The sequence below is a fragment of the Toxotes jaculatrix genome, chromosome 20 (assembly GCF_017976425.1).
Source record: "Toxotes jaculatrix isolate fToxJac2 chromosome 20, fToxJac2.pri, whole genome shotgun sequence".
In the NCBI taxonomy this organism is placed as follows: Eukaryota; Metazoa; Chordata; class Actinopteri; family Toxotidae; genus Toxotes; species Toxotes jaculatrix.
This window is the reverse complement of record NC_054413.1, coordinates 10,768,324-10,791,151: the sequence shown is the minus strand read 5'-3', so window position 1 is coordinate 10,791,151 and position 22,828 is coordinate 10,768,324. Positions and strand designations below refer to the sequence as shown.

Below are 22,828 nucleotides of genomic sequence, written 5' to 3'. Positions count from 1 at the left end.
AAATAAACAATGTGACATAGAATATTATAGAACTATTAATAAAAGGTGTTATGAAGAAATTGTGTTTTTTGTCTTACATTGTAGAATAATTTTGCAAAATACAAATTCTCAAGCAATTTATGGGACTGGTTGATTGGTTGATTTATTTTAATTTGTTATAAATAATTCTAACGTTACTGACCACAGGAATTTGAACTAAATAGCCATCCAGCTTCAGTAACAGGTTGTCAGAATGGCTGCAGACCAGCTTGGGAGGATATTAAAAAAAAAAAAAAAGAAGAAGAAAAGAAAAAGAAAAACAACATTTTTCAAAGGGAAGTATGTCGCTGCAGAGAGCAGAGGTGTGGGCACACTGCTCCACCTGAACAAGAGAGAAAAAAAAAATGCATTAGGTGCACAATCCAGTGCGCTGCGTGCGTCTGTCCTCTTCAGCCGAGTTGACAAAATACTGACCATATATTCATGAGCTTAATCCCCAACATGTGAAACGCGCGACAAAGGCGAGGGGTTTTCAATTAGATCGCCCACTTTATCTAGGAAGGGAGGAGGAGGAGGGGGGGGCGGTCACAAAACTTCCTTTAAAACCCTTTAAAGGCGCTAAATTGGTCTTAACATCTGTAATGCAGTGTCGATGGAAGCGAGTCCCCTTTGTTATTAATGAAGTAACAAACCACTTCATCAAACGGCTTTCACACACACACACACACACACACACCTCGTAGAGTTAATTCCCCCAAATCCCCCCCATTTCCATTGGATCCCACTACTGATGCAGGACTATTACAGCAATCAATGGTTATTCTCCTCCGTTTGACCCATCTATGGTGCCAGACCAAATCGCGTGAAATTACCCCGCGGATTAATGTAGTCCCTCTTTTTTTTTTTTTTTTAATTATTGTCTGCATCTGTGAAAAAGCCTCTTCTTATTCCTTCAGCGCTCTTGTTTTCTGCAGGTCCTATACCTGTTAATCATTCAATTTAGTGCCAAAAAAGAAAAGAAAAAAAACGAGAATTAGATCCGATAAGAGAGATGGTGTGAAGAGATATATCTGTATACGAATCTATCTGAGTACACACGTCATGCACCACACATAGCACTCATGCAAAGTCACCCAGCTGCTCTTTGGAGCATAATGAAAAAAAAGGAGGAAGAGGGGGAAAAAAAGAAAAGATAAAAACCAATTTTCTCCTGTGCGCACAGACCACCATCTACCATGTTTTTTAAAATTCCTATTCTTTTGCTCAAGCTCAGTGGACCGTGTTTTTTCTTTCCCCCTGTATGTCCCTATAGGGTTTTGATGAGATTGTCCGGGGACTTTTAATCTTATTGTGAATATAACTAATGAATGGCAAACCAATTTGTCCCTAATATCTGGGGAATGCCGGGAGGCGGATGACCTGCTGGGAGCAAGGCTTAAACTTTCTTTGCAGCGCAAAAAGGCGAGAAAATTGAAATGCTGTAGCGGGGCAATGGCTCTGGATTTATAAAAGTCACACTTGTTGGATGTGCGCTCTTTCATTCAAGACAGGCCTGTACTTATGAAGGCCATGAGGCTCCATGAATGATCACCATAATGAATGTTGATGTACAAAAAAAAAAAAAAAAACACATCTTAATAAGTTCTTTGCAAAAAGTGAGGAAAAAAATCGACATGATTATGATGGACTGTGTCAATATATTGGGCCTTAATGCTCCCGCCCGCCTCACACAGGTTAATCCAGGTGTCCAGGAAATGTCCTCCCACTGACTTGTGCCCATTTTCATCCATAACCCCCCCCCCTCATACATCCCCTTCCTTCCCCCAGCTGTTGGGTTTGATTTGGCCCTCCGTGATTTGGATTCTACCTGGCCTCGTTTCTCCCACCACGTCCCTGCCTGAGAGAATAGGCCCAATCACTCCACAGCCTCAGCCGGATCAGTCCTCACTCAGTCCCCGATAGAGGAGCTCTAAAAGGCGCTTTGATGAACAGCCCGCCCCCTCCTCTCCCCCCACCCCTCCCCAAATGAAAGACCTGAATAGCAGGGCCATGGCACTCCGCTCCCCTCTCGGATCGCCCCTTAATTCCCCGTCTCTCTTGCTCTCATCCAATTAGCTCAGTGTATTAAGCGGTTTATCGTCTCATAACCGCCCTTTCAGCTCCAACAAGGGAGACACTTTGCAATAGGACCAGCTCTCCTTTTGACACCCTCTCTGCTGCTTGTATGTTCCACCGCGCTATGAATAACAGGGACAGAATAGGGGACTAATTCCCTCATCAAAGCCTACCTTGTCCATCGCTGGTCAAAACGACAAGCAATAAAGCTTAACACGACAATACAAAGAGACTTGTTCGACCTTATTAGCTTAGCAGGGTCGAATTAATACGGGGGACTCAATTTGACTGGGTTTAGTCCAAACTGAGAGGACAAAACGGGGGCCCTCACTTAAAAACCTGCAGCCTGAGTAGTGGGAATAGCAGGCCTGTGCACATCCACTGTGAGCTGAGGCTGATTAAGTCTAAGGAAAACAGAGAGAGAGAGAAAAAAAAAAACAGGCTAAGCAACTGTGGGAGAAGTAGCTGAGCTGATATGATTTAATAAATATGTAAAGTTATGAGCAATAGGCTGTAAATGCACCCAGACGCTTTCTCTCACACACAGCCTGTTCTATCCATTGCATAGTGAATCATGGTTTAAGTGTTCAGCCCACTTAAGGTTGCCTTCACAAGTCACAGTGGTTTGAAGTGATTCGTGAGGCGTGCAGTGTTTATGGAAATGCACACCGCAGGATGGAGTAAAAAAAAAAAAAAAAATCCCTTGACTGTATTAACACAAAGGAGAATTCATGGAGGAAAATGGTGAAACACTTCATGTAGCAAGTTACAGACTGAACTTTAACTACAGCAGAGGAAATGCATACAGTGTTTAGAAAACAGAGAGCAATGCTTTATGGCAATAATGGATTTTTATGAGAAGTACCCCGATTTAACAGGTATTTAATTCCCTAGATTAAAAAGTTTCTCAATTGTCTTCCCACGAAATGTATTATATCACGACACTGTGATAGAAAATTGTTTCTATATCATTTACTCCTCTTATTAGAAGTCAACAGCAGCTGTTTATTCATCTGGCACAAAGTCAGTTTTCTTTATTGCCGCCAAATTCCATGAAAGGACTAAAAGCAATGATGTGTCAGCTCCAAAAGACATAAATCTTTAAAAACAGGTCACAAATATAAGTTTCTTTTTTCTTTTTTTTTAAGGCTCTTAAGTTTTTGTTTTTTTTTAATAAACAGTGCATTTGTTGGGGACTATTTCCCATTGCGGATTAATACAAATTTGGTGCATTAGCATGCATTGACAGCAGCAGGACAGTGTGTGTGGTTTGACTTTAAATAATCTACAGTGCCCATGTTTATGGTAATGAAGGAACCTGACATCCAGTGCAACAAAGGGCATCGCTCATGTGTTTTTCATAGTTTTTGGAAAACAATGGAGGAATGAGCTGTATCAGGCTTTGGCTACTCAGACTGTACCTGTTAGTAGGATCCATTCACTGTAGCTTTTGGTCTTTTCATAGGATCTGTTGACAACAAGAAATATTTAAATACAGTTATGAATGAAGTTTAAGGACTCTTGATTTAACCACTCAAATGCCCCGAAGTCTATACAAAAGGGATATCTTGTCAAATTTTCCCATATTCTTTTTTTTAATAAACACTTTCATGGCATGTTTACTGTATTACAGTGTGTTGTGGTAACAGGAAACATGGAGATGCTACGGGATATCCGTCCACCCATTTCTGTCATCCCCCACATTGCAAATAACACAAGATTAGCATCTTATCCATTCAGTTATTTTATTGAGGTTTCGGTATCAAAAAAGGTTCTTATCAATATCAAAATACCCAACATGAAATATTCTAGTCATTACAAAAAAAAAAAAAAAAAAAATCATTACATAAACCCTCCTGAGCGATTCAAGTTGGATACATGGAAAATGACACGCATTAAAACACAATCTGCACAGAGGAGGGAGGGTAGAAGAAAAAGGACTGAAATGGATGAAATGACATGAGTTAAACAGAGGCAGTGGAGGAGAAGGAGATCAGCTGTTCGATACGGAGACAAAAGAGTGAGGGGGGGCAGCGCGTGTGGCCTCCTTCACCCCGTCACTCCCTGCATCCTCCTTACTTCTTTCTTTCATCCTCCGATCTCGCTCACACACACACGGGCACGCAACACACACGAGCGCGCGTGCACACACACACACGGGATGAATGGTGGTAATCAGAACAAGTGTCCGATCGCTGCAGGCATCCAGTGGTCTCAGCGGCCGGGGTCACTATCATTGGCTAATTAGCAGCTTTTGGAGTATTCTGGCTGCTCTGAAGATAAGTCATTTTTACACACATACACTCACACACATCTGGGCACAGCTAGCCTCCTCACACACACAATAGACTGTCATTTAGGTATGATTGCTACTCCCCTTTACCATACAGAGTCAGGGTGATGGGGTCAAGCCATAAGTGTGTGAGTGTGCGCAGAGAGTCTATGTGAAGAAACTGGAGGAGGAGAAAGGTGTGATTGGATTTTGAGCCATACAACAAACCCATTAGGCTCAGGGAGGGTGATACAGAGGTCAGGAGGCCAAACCCTAAAATCCTCCGTCCTGTTATACCAAAATACCGAACCAAAAATAGAGAACAGATGTGGTTGAATGTGCAAATCTCCGGCTTTGAGTCTGACGTCGAAGCTTCTTGGTAGTGGTGGTGGTGGTGTCTTTTCAGGTGTGTGTGTGTGTGTTGTTTTACTTGAGGGAGGAGAAGGCCTGGAAGAGTTTGGCCAGGTTAATCTCAGAGTAGCCACTGGCAGCCAAGGCTTTGTCTGGCACTTCCTTCAGCCTCCGATACACTTCCTTATCCCTGTTCAACTGGGTAACGCGTTCTGGAAGAGAAGAAAGGAAAGAAGCTCAGAGGACGATCATTGGCTCCACAACTGCATCAAAGTCGATAACTACAGGCTTCGGCGACATGCGCATCTCAAACTAGTTAGCGATTCACTCCTGGACGACTCTCACCCCCTTCCATCCCTGTGATTGGCTTCTGCCGAGTCCAACTGTAAGAGGAGCAGAGCGCGCGCCGACTTTGTCTCGCCACTAATAAACACTGAGGAGCATTTCACCCTTAACTGGAGAGCTAACAGATCTAATACTATCTGCCACTATTGCTATCACTTTGAGGGCCAGGAGGGGGATCGCACAGAATTGGACTGATGGGTCGATGGCGGCGCGTGCACACACACACACACAGGACCATGAGATCGATACAAAAGCCCGACGAGAGCATGGAGTCAATATCTTGTCCCTGTTATCCCTTCAGGTGGGCCATAATAAAGCCAGAGAGAAGACAGAGAGCTGACTATCCTGGGCTGGGTGGCCGCCAAAATCAAATCTTTGCAATATTATACCAAGCGTCAAGTGCAGATGAGGTATCATGAAACCAAGTAATAACACGCTATCACACCAAAGAGTGCAGCAAAACATATGTGGGTTGACTGGAGGAGACGCCGGTGAAGAAGCAGGAAAATGGAAATGAGCAAGAGAAAGTTCTGTTTACTATTGATTTGATTCAACAGGACTGTTTGTCCCGTGACGGCACTGGTACCGATACCACAAATATGTAAACACAACCCAGGAAAAACCCACCAATCACAGAGCAGCAGCAGTGAATTAAGGCCAATAAGCTTTTTTGATTGTAAACAGGACTATTACATTTACCAATGTCAAAAGGTAAACTGCATAAATGCATCTGATAGAATATTGCCACATACAAGGCTTAATCAAAAGCAACAGAAAAACAAAATGCATACAAATGATAATAAAATAGGAAATTTAAATTTCAATGGATGGATCATGTGTACAACATTTTTGCGTGGCTATGTTTATACATAAATGGTAACGGTGCTGTTTGCTGATATGGATTTTATTTGATGAAGGTGGAGTTTTTTTTTTGTTTTTTGTTTTTTTAGAAAGAACTGTTCAAGATTTGAGAAATAAAGAAAATAAACTTTTTTTTTTTTAGTATTGAGGAATTACTAGTTGCCACAAAAACTGACGTTTTTACAATATGTACGATGTTGCACACAATTAGGGAGGAACCACAGCTAGGTTAGTTCTTTGGAAATATGAGTATTTGCTCTCTTCTATGAAAGTAAAGGGAAGATTTTTGGTTTCTGGACTTCTGGAGAATGCTCTGAGGATATGACTTTGGGCGTTTTTCCACAGTAAATCAAATCCTCTCATTTAAGACAGTGGAGAAAGTGAATGTTTGGTATTTTTGCTTGATGAATAAGAAACGAATGAATCGACGATCAAAACAGATGGTGATTCATTTCTTTTTTCTTTTTTTTGGTCTATCAACTAATCAATTAATCAACTAAATGTTACAGCAGTATGTCTTCATAAGACCAGAACACCACAAGTTAAAAACTTGTTTTTCTACTGACATATATTTGTGTGCATGTCTCTAATTTATCTAGATGACATTTTGTATATAAACACTCATGAGTGTGCACACATACACACGCACACACAGTCCATATGGCCGGTTGTCATGTCCTCGCCATCTCCACAGCCCTATCTCCTGTCTCGTCCTTCCTGCCCACTACATTAGTGGCTGCTGGATAAATACCAGCCCACTGACTGCCCAAGGGAACAAAGGTTAGATACACAGAGATCAACAGTGTGAGACACACAGACAGAGACACACACACACACACACACACACACACACAAGCATGAACGCACGCACAAAAATACAGACAATTGATGGTAGTTAAACACTTAAAAAGCACACTAACTCACAGTCATGGTGACTAAAAAACATCCATGTGACAAACAGTAATCACATGCATGCACATGCACACACACGCACGCACGCACACACACACACACACACACAGAAGATGGTGTGGTTGACTTAAACGCCAGCAGCAACTATTACCAGATAATCCTCATGTTAGCAAGGACAGGGATGGAGGGAGAGAAGGGAGAAGAGAGGCAGGGAGAGACAAACTAGTCTATTTATCTGGGGAATGGAAGGGGGTGATGATGCATGATCAAGCGAAAGCAATCATGTCATCATTTCTGAAAGGTAGGAGAAAATAATTCTCCCCCTCCTCTCCTCTTCCCCTTCCTCTCTCCTTTCTCTTTTCCACCTCAATCACTGTGTGGCGAATAGATAAAAGAATGATTTAAGAGTCACAGAGAGGAAAAGAAAGAGGGAGAGACCTTGCTGCAAGTCGGAGCACAGTGGGGAGTGTAGTTCAAATAAATAGCCTCCCTTAAAGAGCGAGTGTGAGGCAGAAGGAGAGAAGAGAGGGGAGACGGCGTTGTTGGGGAGGCCGAGACATGAGAGAAGGAGAGAAGCGGAAATGGAAAGAGAGAGAGAGAGATGCTGACTGGAATGAAAGATGAAAAACGCCTGTGTTGACAAAAAGCATGCTCGAGAGAAAAATGTTTTAGCTTTAGTGGATGAAAACTTTGCATAATTAATAGAGCGGGACAGAAATTTGTCAATGCTTTCCCACTGTTACACACATACACATTCACATGGACACCAACACACGCGCGCACGCACAGTTAGTGTATCAGGGGTTATCTTTGCTCTAACTAGGTGTTGTCACACACTCATGCACACTCTGGCGGTGCTGGGCACGAGTAGATCGGGGCTCTGCACGCTCTAACTAGGTGTAAATACAATAACAAGCCTGTAATTAAGTGAGCATGATGAAGTTAATGGAGATCGGCCATTCTGTCGGCCGCCTCCATGAATATTCTATTAGGCTGGTGGCGACGGGCAGCTGGAATAGCAGTTAATTTAATCACCACTCGGAGCACAGGGAAACTTCTTTGTGTGAGTGTAATTGCACAGAATGAATAATTGATTTGACAATCGCACCCGCGGATTTTGCCACCCCGCTTTGTATCGCCGGAGAAAGGGAGGGGAGCGTGGAAGATGAAGAGAGCGAGAGACGGAAGAAAATGGAGAGGGGAAAGAGAGAGGGAAAGGAGGAGAAAGAAGACGGAGACAGAGTGAGAGGAAGAGGAGTGGGAGGGTAGAAGAGGACCAAATGCAGAGCGCTGAGAGGTGGCAGGGAAGCTGTCGGTAAATGGATCATTAGAAAAGCGCAGCTCAAGGACAATTTATATTTTATCAATGCGGCAAAATTACGTTATTGCTCACACATGCAATCATACTGCCCACACTCAAGATTGAGACCTGGAGGGGAGGAGTGATGGAAGGAAGAGAAAGGCAACAGATAGACTGAGGAAGGGAAGGGAGGGAGGTGGAGGTTTTGGGGGGGGGGGGGGGGGGGGGGGGGGGGGGCAGGGGAGACAGATAGAAGAAAGGTGACATGAAATGATTTGAAAGTCATTGATACGGGATGTTCCCAGCTAAGGAATGGACAGCATGTTTTTTTCATAGTGCATGCGCCTCTGTGTGTGTGTGCGTGTATAATCTATTAGAGATCTCCTGCAGCGGATGAAATTACCTCCATGTTTTACTCAGTCGCAGCAATCAGGAACAAAAATGCAATGTACATGTAGATAAGACAGGCGCACACTTGCGCGCACACAAAACACACTATAGCACTTTAGAGTACACACACACGCGCAGTCAAGCTGATCAAATTACATTCAGCTTTGACTCAGAGCCCTTTTATGTAAAGCTATTTTACTTTAATGCGCTTTATTGTGCTTTAGAGCTGCCACTTTTTTTTATTCGAAATGTGAACATTTGTTGAGTTAATATTGGAGCTGTAATGATTACAGGGATTTAAAATGTACAGTCTATAAGCTCAACAGACGGTTTGAGGTAGTTTACTTTGTCATCCTGAAGAAGGCACTCTAAAACAGGTCATGAGCTTGACCTATTGACCTATCAGTAAACTAAGCGAGAAATGTTTTCTTATTCGCTACGAGAACGGCGGATGCTAGCAAGCAAAGCCGTGCTGAACGGAAAATCGCAGACACCAAAGCATCTGAGAAACGGTGTGTGCAAATATTTTGGGTAACAAAGGTAAGGCTGTTTGTCGACTTCGTACAAATCAGCTTACTCTACAATGAAAAAAAATCTTCGCACTCACCTGCTAGCATGCTACATCAAGTGTGTAAAAATGCTGGGTGAACCATTAATAACTGAATCATCTAAACTTAATCACATAACAAGTATTGTTATGTGATTCAGTTATATAACAATACTTGTTATGTGATTCAGTTTAGATAACAAGTATTGTGGTATATCGTGACACACTTACCTAAGGGTTTTAACTAGGGATAGGTATTTCAAGCAATAAAACTATTTGATATTCACTGGGAACTAATAATGATCGGCAAACAGCTTTCAGGTGCATGTGTAATGATAGTATGTAACATATTCCTTCAAAACAGGCACCAGTGAAAACAAGGGAAAATATATATTTTTAAGAAAAGACGACGGTCTCATAAAAAACTCTGTTTTTTTGTTTTTTTTTAAATAATTTAATTCGAAAATCACGACCCATCCCTAATACAAACTAGTAAGTATTTCTAGCAGCCGGATGGTGTATGTGAGATGTAGTCAAAATAAAATTTGTGTTCACTGTAATGAAGGAACATGTCACCCAGTTCAACAGTGTGGCTCACTGATGTATTTTTAACAATCTGTGGACAACAATGGAGCTGTGTGGCACAGAAGAAAAAAGATGTGTCAAGCTTTGGCAGAAAATACTTGTTTGGAGGATCAAACACTTGATGTTTTCATTCTTTTCATGGGGTTTGCTGACAATAAGAAAAAAAAAATAGACAATGCCATTTTCTATTCTTGCATCAAAAGTCATGTACCAAGACCACTGTTCGCATGCATCAACTATTAATGATCTCAAATGGGGGGGTTATATTTAAAACTTCTGTCCACTAACACAAAAGTCTACCCAGCTCTTCTAGTGGTTACAACACCATCACCACCAGAGAGCCAACACAACAATATAAGTCAAGATGGCATTGCTAATCTCTATAGATATATATATGCATACACTCCCACAGAGATATCAGTCTATGTAGAGACACACACAACAGAGTAGAGTAGGGTGTATAGGATTGTATGTCTCCTCCCTGTAATCTGAGCAATGTGCCCCCTGGGTGTGTAATGCAGTAATATGGGGTATTACTGCAGGACTGAGGGATAACACCTTAAACCTGTATTTTATAGCAGCATGAGTGCGTGTATACATGTGTTCTACTTTATCTGAGGAAAGCAGTGGCGTGTGTGTGTTGGATATTAATCATTTGTTGGAGACACTGGTTTGTCAGTATTGCCGGACAGGCACAAGATACAGTGTAAACTATTATGAGTAACTCACAGTGACGTATACCTGCCTATACAACAACACATGCTCGGTTCAAGTCCTAACAGATCTGTTGCTAGTATGACCTCCATGCAATCTTCCAAGTGCTATAATTTCATGAATAAAGCATGAAACATTATTTGTAGGCTCAAATATCTCCGTCTTGGTATTGCAAATTGTGAAATTATAGCAGCCAATATAAAATTATCAGCCATATTTATGTAAATATAATCACTGAAGCAAGAGTAATGTATGTTCCAGTTCAGTTATAGTTGTTGTTTGGGCAGACTGATGAGTTACACTTGAATGTTTCCGATTTCCAGTAATTTTCTCCATCATGGCATCAATACGGCACTATACTATAATATGTAACTGAAACCTCAAGGCACCCCATAAACAATGATAGCAATCACTTAACTCAAACAGCTTCCAATATAATTAATTTAGTCTGTTATTAAATTATAATTTGTTTAATGTTACTGAAAACATGTTTAAATGCAAACTCTGCAGTCTAATTTAGCCACGTTTTTTTTTTGGCAGTCACTGTGACTCAAGTCAAGTTCAAGCCGAGAAACAGGAGACTTGTTGTGAATGTTAACTCTGCTGAGTGCTGGGCGGTGCTGAACAACACCGGTTGCAGAACAGTACTGGGTGTTAGAGACAGAATGCAGCCACATAGTCTCAAACAGATTTTTTTTGAGGGGGGGGGGGGGGGGCAAAATTTCGACAAAGCGGAGAACTTGTGTTTAGAAAACCATTTGACAGGAAGGGCGAGGATTTGATGGACTGGTGGCTCAGAGAGCAGAGAAAACGTACTTCGTCCTGGACGCGTGACAGAGCCAGTAACAAGTATACATGATGATGTGCAGACATGGTGTAGTGGTTAAGGTGCACAGCTGGTGGGTGGTTCAGTTCCCTCCAGAACCTTCTGTTCCGTGCCCTTTGATATGTGACCCTTTACAGACACTTTTCTTACCATTTCAAGAGGAAACTGATCCACCAGTTCGCACTCAGTTCACTTCACTCTACAGCTGGAGCCACACTATATGCCTTCTACCATAGCTTTAACACCCAGATATAAACCCAAATTGAAATGTTTGATGTGTGTCTACATGATATGTAGCTCATGTACTGGGTGTATGACAGGAATCTAAAAGGTTTCAGTTTCTTAGGGATTTGGGAACCCCCAGAAACTTCTCTCCAGTGTTTACTTTCTTTTTTTTTTTAAGTGAGCGATAATAGTTTTAGCTCTTCAGGCCCAAGAAAGGTTGTACAGACATGATAAGTACATCATAAGCGCCAGAAATAACTGTGTGCAGGAGTTTACTGACAAGCAATCTGGGAAGCCAAAATCATTCAGTGACTGCATCATTCTAACCTCTACTGACATACGTACCCTGTAACAAAATGTCACAAACAGCCTTTGCTTTATTCTTTACAAGATGTTAGGACCGACTGGTCCATATTATTGTCTGCAAGGTTCACACTTAGCATGTGAAGAAGTGTCTCTGATTTTGAAACAGGAAATAGGTCAATTCCATCAGTGGACCATGAAGTGCTTGCAGCAGTTGCAAGACAAGATGCTAGACTGCTCCACAACCACCGACCCTGGTTGTATACTGAACACTGTACGCTATATGTACAGTAAACTGTGAGGGCTTTACCACTAAGTGAAGAATGCAGTGTATTGTATTGTACTGTATTGTTTGGTGAAGTACAAAATAAGACTGAAGCTTGGGAGGAGAATGCGCGGAGCACATCACAAACACTGCAAAGTGAAGGAACATAAAGAAAGGAGGAGAGTCAAGAATTGATTGGCGATGATTTCTTGCATCTGGGCAAAGACAGAAATAAAAGAAAGCAAAAATGGAGGCTATAATCATGTTAGTACTCCTTCCCTTCCCTCCCTCCTCTACACCGGTCCAATCCCTCTATTTCAGCTCCCTCCATCTTCTGAGTGGTCATCTGTTGATTACACGTTATATTTACCTCTGCTGTCTCACTCTTTTGCTGCCTCACTCAGGTCCAGCCTGGCACACACTCTCGCAGCATTCAGGCATACATACATAAATAACATACATACATAAATATTTAATCAAATAAATAAATCACTCGGCCCAGCGGCCCTTTCTAATCAAGTGACATCAATCAGGGAGAACTATGGGTAAAGAGGCCTTGTGGCTGACGCCTACTGAGCGCGCCCAGAGCGCTGGAGTAGCGTCTATTTGAGTCCAAGGGGGGAAATATACGCTCCATGTCCCATTATAGGAGAAGGGCTATCCTTTCGTCAGCGCGCCCATTACTCCCCCTATCATTTCCCCAAATCTAAAACCTGTTTTCAATCAACACAGCCAAACGAGTGCCTGTCCAAGAGAGGGAGAGAGAGAGAGAGAGAAAGGAGAGAGAGAGCAAAGGAGAGAAAGCAGTAGAGATGGACAGTGAGGGTAGGGGTAGAGGGAGAGCGATGGAGGGCTCTTTCCTTCTTTCTTCCAGTGATTGGAGCGTTTTGCATTCTGTATGTGTGTGTGATTGAATCCGTCTCCTAAATTAGGGCTGTCGACTCGAGGAGCTGAATGTCCTTAACCCCCCTCCCCATATCCAATGCTCATGCTCCGTTACTTGTGTGTGTGTACGTGTCACATCATTGGTGAATATTGTAAGTGCAGCCTGGGTAAAAGGTTTACGTTGAGCCATTGATTGCTAATGCTATGTTGTATGTGTATTTGTGAGGAAGCATTGTTAGGACATCAAAATTCAAACTTCAATAGCGGTTTTGGTAACTTGATTTCAATTCCAAAGGCAGTATTGCAGAATAATAACAAAAACAGCAAAAAAAAAAAGAAAAAAGAAGAAGAAAATATGACAACATTTAAAACTGTGAGCCTGGTTTCAGAACTAATACTGCGCCAAATTTAGAAATTAAACCTGTACCAGGAGGTAAAAGATTTTGGACAGTAAGGAACAAGACTTAACAGTACACTAACAAGTGGCACGTATGATGTGTGTGCGTAGTCTTACTTTTCTCATCACTCTGCTGTAGTACTTTGGCGACTGCGTAGTCCCAGTCAAAGATGAACCTGTAGAAGCAGAGCTGGTTGTACAGGGCCTTCTCGGAGTACTGCAGAAAGAACACACGCACAGACACTGTTACCTCAACGAAAACAACAAGACAAACAAACCTGCCACACACTGTGATGAATGTAATGGCAAAAAACATTTCATATAATGTAAAACAAGCTAAACTGCCCCCACTCTTTTACCCTCCCACCTTCACATTATCTCCTTTCTTTTTTTCTGTACTTTTCCGTTTTATATTATTAACAGAGAAAGTGCATTTAATGTGGTTTGGTGACGTCATGGCTAAACCCTGACCTGCTTAATAAGTTCAGTGTTAGAGGTGATAACGATCAGGCATATCAGAAGTGTCGACAAACTAATGGCAAAATGGCAAAAGCCATCATGGCAGACGGTTACATCTCAAAAGAATATCGCATTAACACTCTTAAAATTGATTCTAGTTGACAATTGTCTAGTTGACAGCTATACACCTTTTGTCTGTATCTGTTTTCGTCACAAGGATAATAGCTGTTTTAAGCTTTAGCATTTGTCTGGTGTAACAATAAGGCTAGCGGTGAGAGGTAATCATATTGGAATAATGCATGTAGAGCTAAAACGATTAGTCAGTTAATCAAATGGTTGATCAACTTCAGGCATCCATAACAGATGAATAAACCCAGTTTACCAGTTAAAGCGGCGTGCAGACCGAACGTGACTCCACAAATGTGCACCCCACTTGTAGGACTATACCTCCCCTGAAAACATCTCCCTTCCTCCGTGTGACACAGTAAAGCAAGAAAACAAATTTGCTTGCTTTGTTAATCTCCACTGCAATTAACTGGAGCCACACGACAGCCTGCCAGAGGGGGAGAGAGAGGGAGAGAGAGAGAGGGAGAGAGAGAGGGAGAGAGACAAAGAGGATGAGCAAGACAGAGAGGTGGGAGGGAAAAAGAGAAGAAGGAAAAAAAGAGCAAAAGAGAGAAAAGGGTAAAGATACAGAAAGAAGTGAGAGATGGAGAGAATCAGAGACAGTGAGGAAGAGAGAGCGAAAGAAAAGAGGGGATCGGGCCTGAAATACCCTCCCTCATAATAGTTTGTTGTGATAAGCCATTGTGAGAGAGGCATGTGAACAGCCGAGGCTGTCAATTTGATTAGCCATTATACTGCATGTTTAATTGCAGTTATTGGCTCGTCATTTCCCTGCTACGCTGGAGAGGGCATGCTAAGCCCCGACCCCACACTGCCATCAGGTGTGCGCCGAGTGCTTTATTATTACCACCAGGAAGAATCCCCTGATAATTCCTGTGTGTTAGTATCTGTGTGTGTGTGTGTGTGTGTGTGTGTCAGTGTGAGTGAAGTGAGTTTGTGTGTGCCCATTATACCTGCCAATCGGCAATGTGCGTAATTGTAATTTCAGTTTTTACTGCTGTGGCATAATCAAGTGGCAAGAGTATCTAATGCAACTAAATGTAAACTATGCGGTGTGTGAATATGAGTGAGTGAATGAATGTGTGTGTGTGTGTGTGTGTTTAATGGCTTTCTATGGCTGCCCACATGGCACGCACAGCTGTTGACCGTTGATGCACTGCCTAGTCAACAACCAAACCATGCACATCCCATAATGGAGCCTCGGTTACGGTTGCCAAGGTTGAAAAGCTCGGTCGGCACAAACACCGCACACCACTTCTTCCTCTTGAAAATAAAACACACACACACACATACACACACACGTGCGCGCGGCAGCACATTCAAACAATATAATGCTGATTGTGGGCGGGCCAGTCGCTGCATACTGATTGACTGACAGGTGTCAGAAAGGCGTGGCTAAAATGTTACAGGGTTGTTATTGAATTTAGAGCCCCTCAACCCCACCTCACTCTCTCCCTCACATGTACACACACACGCGCACTCTGCAACACACACACACACACACACGCCTACCTCGTCATTCAGCTCAGCGCTTTGTTCCTGCACTGACACCATTTCAATTTGCTCCACAAATCTGCAGCATTTTCAGCCTGACTGCCTAAGGAGCAAACCAGCTGTGAAATTGCCTCTCTCCCGGGAGCGTAGGACCCCCCAGCCCCCACCTCGTACCCCTTGCTCCTTTGCCTCCCTCTTCCCCGACTGACTCTCCCCCCCCGCCATCCTACCAACACACATATACACATCCTATTGCATGTACACATGCACAAACACAGTTAAGCCAAAAGGAAGAGGGAGATGTGTGTATGTGTGTGCGACAAGAAAGACAGCATGAAGACAGGATGTATAGAATAAAGAAAAAGTACGAAATAAGAAAAGGAGGCTAAATCATACAAATTGATCCAAATCACAGAGCAACAGTCTAAAATGGCTCACACAATAAAACGAGCACTCAAGACTTCCTCTGAGTCTTAAAAACACCTGTCTCTATCGTTTAGGGGACACGCACATGCACACACACACATCCGACCTCCAAAGAACTTTCGCGTACTATACTGTGTCGCTCAGGTACACCGCGCAAGCAGTTAATGAAAAGGTAGTCAGTCAGAGAATATGTCACTGAGTGTGTGAACAGAGACAGTACAGCAGGCCAAAAGGAGTTTATAGTGGATAGAAAGTGTGCAGGCTGCTGAAAGACAACAACTATTCAATGTCTTGTCAGGGATACGGCTTGAGAGAAAAATATCGCAGCGCCAGCGACCCAAACAAGGCCTCCGCGTTACACACTTTCCCCCCCATTCTCTTCTCCAGCTTAGCTGCAAACACGCCGTTGTAAATACTGAAGCTACAATATCCAAGCTCTCACACAACTGCAGCTGCAGAAAGAGAGAGGGAGTGAGAAAGGGAGGGAGATGGAGAGAATCAAACATACATTTCCCCCCTCAGCTGTGAGGCCACAAGGCTTTAAAACTCTTGAGCTTTTTAGATGCGATGAGCATTATTGCCGGTTGTGGTAGTCACGCCGATCAGCTTCACAAGACACCATAATGAGTCAATATATGTAAATCTTTACTAGGCAAACACGGCAGGAAACAAAGGCATTTAACTGGTGCTCTCGCCCGCAAGCCTCCAACGATTCAGCACCGGTAATTTCTCCCCATTGAAAGGCATAATTGCCTGCTATTTGAAGATATTCATGCTCAATTTTTGAAATTAATTTCAATTGGGGGGAAATGTAGAAATGTCAGCTCCAGTGAAAGGGATTTGATTTCAATTATCCTCACTCAAAGGACTGTGATTTCCAAATACACTTAAGCAAAATTATGACAAGAATTTTTGTTCGGCAAAATTCAGTGTTTAAAGAGCGATTAGGCGATAATGGGGCAGCTTTGAGCCGGCAGTGAATGCAGCCGTCTCCCTCTGAAAGGCACTCAATTATCTCTGATTGCTCCCGCTATAATGTATCAAATAGAGATACCTGCTATTGCCGTAATTTGTGTGAAAATTAACATGCTGCAATTTCCACTAGAGGGAAAAAGGGAGCTCTAATGGGCGCCTGAGCGTACATCAATAAAACGAGGAGAGAAAAAGAGAGAGACAGAAAGGGAGGGTGAGAGGAGGAGAGAAAGAGCAAGCCAGGAGAAGAGAGAATGAGTGTAAGAGCTAAGGAGGGAGGGAGGGGAGGGAAAGAAAATGAAAAGAAAGGAGCAGGGGAAGAAAGCATTGAATAAAAGGGGGAAGAAAAGTAAAGCTAGGACAGAGATTTGAGACAGGGTGAGAAAAAATAGCCTATTTGAGTTAAGCGCTGTGGAGGGAGGGAGGAGAGAGAGAGATGAAGAGTGAGGCAGAGAGGAAGAGAAAGAAATTTAATTTACTGAAAATATTACAAATTGCACCTGTGCATAACTCCCCCAAATTACCAACCAATCAAGGCAGAGTGCCTATTACTCTCCCATTACATGGAGATCAGATCACGCTCTGAATCTGTGTCCAGAGAGAGAGGGGGGGGGGGGGGGAGAGGCAGAGCGAGAGAGATGGATGGAAGGAGGAGAAGAAGAGGAAAGGCAGCACCCACGGCGATGGTAAATGTACCATGATGCAAGAGAGAAAAGGGAAAGCAGAGTCACAAACAAGAAGCGCCTTTACACAAGCTCTGGCACAAACAAGTGTTTTTTTAGCGCGGCGTACACAAAGACAAAACCCTGATTGTTCTTCTGGCGGCTGCTGATATTAGCTTGATAATCTATGATGATACTGGCAGATAAAAATCCTAAAGGGAATGTAGCCAAAGCGATCCAGCAGGCACAGAGTCTGGCTGGACGCAACAGAAATCTGATGGAGCTTCCAACAAACCAAAAAACTTTAATAAAAAAAAAAAAAAAAAAAGATGACCTCTCAGCAGGGTCTGGTGGATGCCTCATCATTGTCTCTACTTGTTTGAGCACAGCCCATCTATCACCAGCTCAAATAGCCATGAATGGCCTCTTGAGTACTTTGCATAATTGGCAGCAATTTAATATGTAAGCTGCTGGGCTATTAATCTCTATGCAATAGCTTGATTCAGACAACAGTGTTACCTAATACCAAAAAAAAGCCAGTGTTACACTAATATGAAATCATGTAATAGCCAATCCTTAGGAGGAAAATCTCTCCTTTCAGGTAGAGGTCAAGAGTCAGGCTCAGCTACAATTATTAGGGTTTAAATGTCCTGCTTAAGAGCACTTAAGGAAGACAGATGTTATAGTATATTAGTCTAAAAGATAATGAGTAAAGAAAATCATTTAATATTGCAATGTTACACTTAATACAGCATTAATTATGAGAGTCGTTAATGCAGAATTCATTAAATATTCACTGGCATTTCAAATTGACTTTTTTTTATTTCCCAATTAATGTTTTGTCTGTCCTCAATGAGTGCAACTTTGGTGGGTAATGGTAGCAAGATTAGAAAATCAGGACACCACAGAAGAAGAGCATCCTGCATTTGTGCCCTGGCTGCCTAAAGGTTCGTTTACAAAGCTGCTTCAACGTCACACACAAAGTTGACTTGAGCATCACAGAAACACCTTCAGTGGATGATGTCGCTGTGTTTGCAGACTGGTTGTAACACTGCTTTTTAATGGTAAGGGGGGGGGGGGGGCACTGTATGCCACCTGTTTGTTTAGAGGAAAAGTCTGAGAAATTGAAACACATGTCTAAACTCTGATGCTGCCCGTGTTCCCTGATATATCTAAACCACAGATATCCCCAAAAACCCATGTCTGTACCATATTTAGGCTCTCAGACAGATTGTTCTACCTGTCTCATATATTTCATTTTCGCATTATACAGCAACTTGAATCGCGCTATTTTTTTTTTTTTTTAAATACTATTTTCTATCTTAATGCATAGCACTTTGTAAGCTTTGTTGGTTAAGTCTGTTGTCATGATCATCACCTGTCCTCCATAGATAAACATAAAAAGACTATGTAATGATAGAGTAGGGTGTCAGACGGTGTGGCAGAAACCAGGTAAGATGAAGACAGGCTATAGGTTTTAGGCTAGTGAAAGGGTGCACGAGAGAGTTAAATGTTTTATTCAGCCTGCAGTTTAAAGTGCCACGGCCCTCAGGCACAGCAATGGCTGCCTAAGTGGCTACAGTGACAGCAGAAATTGGCCTTCTGGTTTACAAGCTGTCGCCACAGAGCCAGAAACAGCAAAGCAGCCAGGTGGGACAGATAGGAGCAGAGCACGCCAGATAAAAAAAACAAAAAAAAAACAAAACTGACAAGAGTTAAGGCAAGGCTTGAGACAGGAATGGTAAGAACGAGATGACAAAAAAAAAAAAAATAGATTGAACCGTCACGGTTAAATTGAAAGGGAGAGTGTTTCTTTTAAATCCAGTGGTCAAGCTAACAAAGTGTTCATAAGGCAGCTACAAGAGCTAGACAGACAGATGCTTTTAATGGCTAAACTACCATCCAGCTCTTAGTGCCTTTAAACACACGAAGGCGAGCATGTGTGTGCACAGACGCGCCATCAAATCTACACACGCAAGCGGAGCTGGAAGACAAAGAGAAGATCGCTTTTATCCGTGTGTATACATGGTGTAATGTGATACTAATGAGCAGAGATGTACAGCACATATGAGGGGGAGACTTCAGCTCCATAGCACCATCACCTGGACAAAACATACAGGATTCAATGTGTGTTTGCCTGTGCATTCGACTCAACCTCAGACAAGTGTGTGTTTGATGTAGCAGTTTTTGCGTATGTTATCCTCATTCTGGTGCATGTATTTCTTTAGTCCATTAAGGGAATGCACAGTTGTGTGTGTGTAAGTGTGAATGCTGGTGTTTGTGGGTTACCTCAGGTCTGAGAGTCGCCCTGGTGCAGGCAGGGCAGATGGGTCCGTGGCGGGAGAAGGCGATGGGCAAACGCCTGGTTCTGTTCTGACAGGCCTGGTCCTCACACACCAACCAGCCCTGTTGGAGACGCATCAGACATTTTACTTTAATTAACTGTGAAACTTTTCATCTTTAGTAGAGCTGAGCAATTTTCTGCTTTTATATCTTTGTGAACTGAATGTTTTGGTTTTGGATTCTTGGTTGGACAAAACTAGGTATTTGAGGGCGTCAATGTTTGGCTATGGCTAAATGTGATGGGAATGGTTATTCACAAAAATAATTAACAGATAAGTAGAGAATGACTTGTCCTAGAGTTTTAATAGGTTGAAATACATCCATGAACAACAACAACAAAAAGAAACTCTTGGCTGCTCTGAATTCGAAATAAAACATGGAAAAAAATAATAAAAATAACACACATCCCAATACGGTGTGTTTCCACTCGACAGATGAACACAGAAGGGCCTGCATCAGAAAAGACATTAACGGCTCTATGTGATTACTTATTTATAAAATGTGTTCACGTGGCCATTTAGTTTGTCAATAAAGGTGTTCTTAAAAATTGACAAAAAAAAAAGAATTAAGAAAAAAAACTTTTGTTGCCTCAGAGACACTTTAAAAACAGTTTCTGGTAATGAGAAAATTTTGCTGAAAATTGTTGCTTCCATTTAGCTGCTCTAATTCCGCACAACACTCTGACAGGGAAAGTACTCGGAGAAAGAAAAACAGGAGCTGCAAAACACAAACAACTGCGACACACAGGCAAAGAAAGAGAGAAAAGAACAGAGGTTTGCATCTGACCTCACAACACACCCTCCTCACTCTTTCTCTTTACATTTGAATGTATCTTCAGCTGCTGTGTGCCGTGGTCCTGCTCGGAGAATACTTGTCAGACAGGCAGAGCAGTGGACAGCCAAAACGGCAGTAGTTAGGACCCCCTGGGGTGAGGTAGTGACCCTGGGCAGGTGCTGGGGTCTAACCCTCTCAATCTCCCAGTATTCTTCCAGACCCCTCCTTCCCCTCTGCTTCTTATGCCCTGTCATTACTAAGGGGGGTTTAAAGGGGAGGGGGGTTAATGCCCAACTAATGACAGAGCATAAGACCCACCGCTATCAAAGCCTTTGCTTCTTTCCTCCATCTATCTATCCTTCCTTCCTTCCATTCTCTCAAAATAAACCCCTTCAAAAAGCACTGCACCTGTCTTTCTATCCACATCCCCATCACACATAGAAGCATGCACTGTTTCTCTGATTGATTTTTATGTCTAGTCTCTTGATTAGTTTTGAGCAGCAGCTAAAAAAGAAATGGTGAGGAGTTTTGTTTTTTTTTTCTCTCTCAGTATATAAATGTTTTTTCCCACTGTGCAGGAACCATCAAGAACGTTTCATAATGAGAACCAGGTAGGACTAACTTCAGCTGGTTACAGGGAGAGGGTTACCTAAGTCTGTTTCCCCTGCACTTGGCTCTTTAAGTGACAAACACATTGTCAGTCACTGCTTTTGCACAGCACGCGCAAAAATGATGACTAAACCGCAACTGGACTGAGTTTTGGACTCTTAACTTTTGTCACTCAAGAATAATACCACATAATTTTAGTGGTACTTTGCGGCTTGTTTATTGTGTATGTGTATAACTGTTACATATACAGTTTAAGGACAACCTGCGGGTCTCATAATCAGTGTTTTTTAATCTTGCTTTTTTACACAACTAAACAGGAGATATAGGAGTAGGCAGGAAGAGGAGTGCTTGATGTAATCTACACACTCAGAGGCTCAGACACACACACAAACACACACACAAACACACACACAAACACACACACACACACACACACACACACACACACACACACACACACACACACACACACACACACACACACACACACACACACACACACACACACACACACACACACACAGAAACCCAGCCAATCTCCTCTAAATGAAAACCAAACACACACGTTCACACAAACACACATATGTCCCAAATCAATTAGAAAGTCCCAGAGTTCACAGTTTTACCCACAAACCCCAGCTCCAGGACTAATTATCCAAACACCTCCACCACGCTTGTATAAAGAGCTGAGCACCATGGGAAATGAGACTGCTTCACCGTCTCTGATAAAGACATGTCCAGGACAATAGTTCATGTAGGTGCGAGATATGGAGTATGAGTGTGGGCGGCTGTTTGATCTCCGTCCATTTTTTTTTTTGTGTATTTCACATGACACAAGCCTTGGCACACATTGCTGTTCCCATGGGACTCACTCACTCACTCACACACACACACACAGACACTCACACTCACACACACCATTCAGTGTCAGCACAAACATATTAATCGCTTCCCATTCACAAGCATTACGCTGAATTATTAGGACACACATCAAAGACTCAAGTGCCCAAGACACAAGCACAACTAAGAAGGCACAAAAGCAGGAAAAACTACCCACAATGCCCTTCTGCTCTGCTACTGTGACCCAAAACCCCCTCCACACAAATCACACATACAAAAAATTAAAAAAAAAAAAAAAAAAGTTAAGATGAACTGCAGCAGACCTGTGTGAGCCACACAGAAAGGACTAAAAACAAGGAGAGCATGAGGAGGGAGGCAAGGAAGAGAGAGAGGAAAAAAAAAAGAAATCTAATTGAGGCATTTCACCGGAGAGAGGGTGGGGGGTGGGGGGGGTGTACAGTCGCACGTGAGAGAATAAAGGCTCATAATTGCATAATTATAGCAGTGGATACCTGACACATTGAATGCAGACGTCAAATGAGTTCCACATAATTTAACCAAACAGAGGCAAGACCAGGCCACGACAGGGCCCACCACGAAATATACCCTCTCTCTGCTTCTCCTTCTTTGTCTGTTGTTTTTTTTTTTTTTTTTTTTTTTTTTTAAACACTCTTCTCTTCCAAATCCTCTCTACTCTCTTACATTCTAACAGTTTGGGCTCTGACACCTTAACATCCTCTTATTTCTGTATTTTTATATGAAAGCTGCAGAGATATATTTTGAAGCCTTCACCTTCATGAAGACATCACCGTTGGGAACTTATAATCAGCATTTTAGGACATTTTAGTGAC

At 42.5% G+C, this 22,828-nt stretch overlaps 1 protein-coding gene across 2 annotated transcripts in view; it reads right to left on the bottom strand.

Moving 5' to 3' along the window:
* Positions 1 to 325: 325 nt before the first annotated feature.
* Positions 326 to 22,828, bottom strand: part of pola1 (polymerase (DNA directed), alpha 1) — a 51,619-nt gene continuing 29,116 nt past the window's right edge. The window contains exons 35-38 of one of the 2 annotated variants that reach the window (XR_005896564.1): positions 19,701 to 19,817; positions 13,390 to 13,489; positions 3,516 to 4,929; positions 326 to 361 (exon numbers count right to left, since the gene is read on the bottom strand). Coding sequence is in view for 1 of the 2 variants with exons in the window: in XM_041066288.1 (XP_040922222.1) it covers positions 4,793 to 4,929; positions 13,390 to 13,489; positions 19,701 to 19,817 (354 nt within the window). In the remaining variant the exon portion in view is untranslated. Of the gene's footprint in view, positions 362 to 3,063; positions 4,930 to 13,389; positions 13,490 to 19,700; positions 19,818 to 22,828 lie in introns of those variants that run through there. The other variant, XM_041066288.1, reaches the window with a different exon arrangement.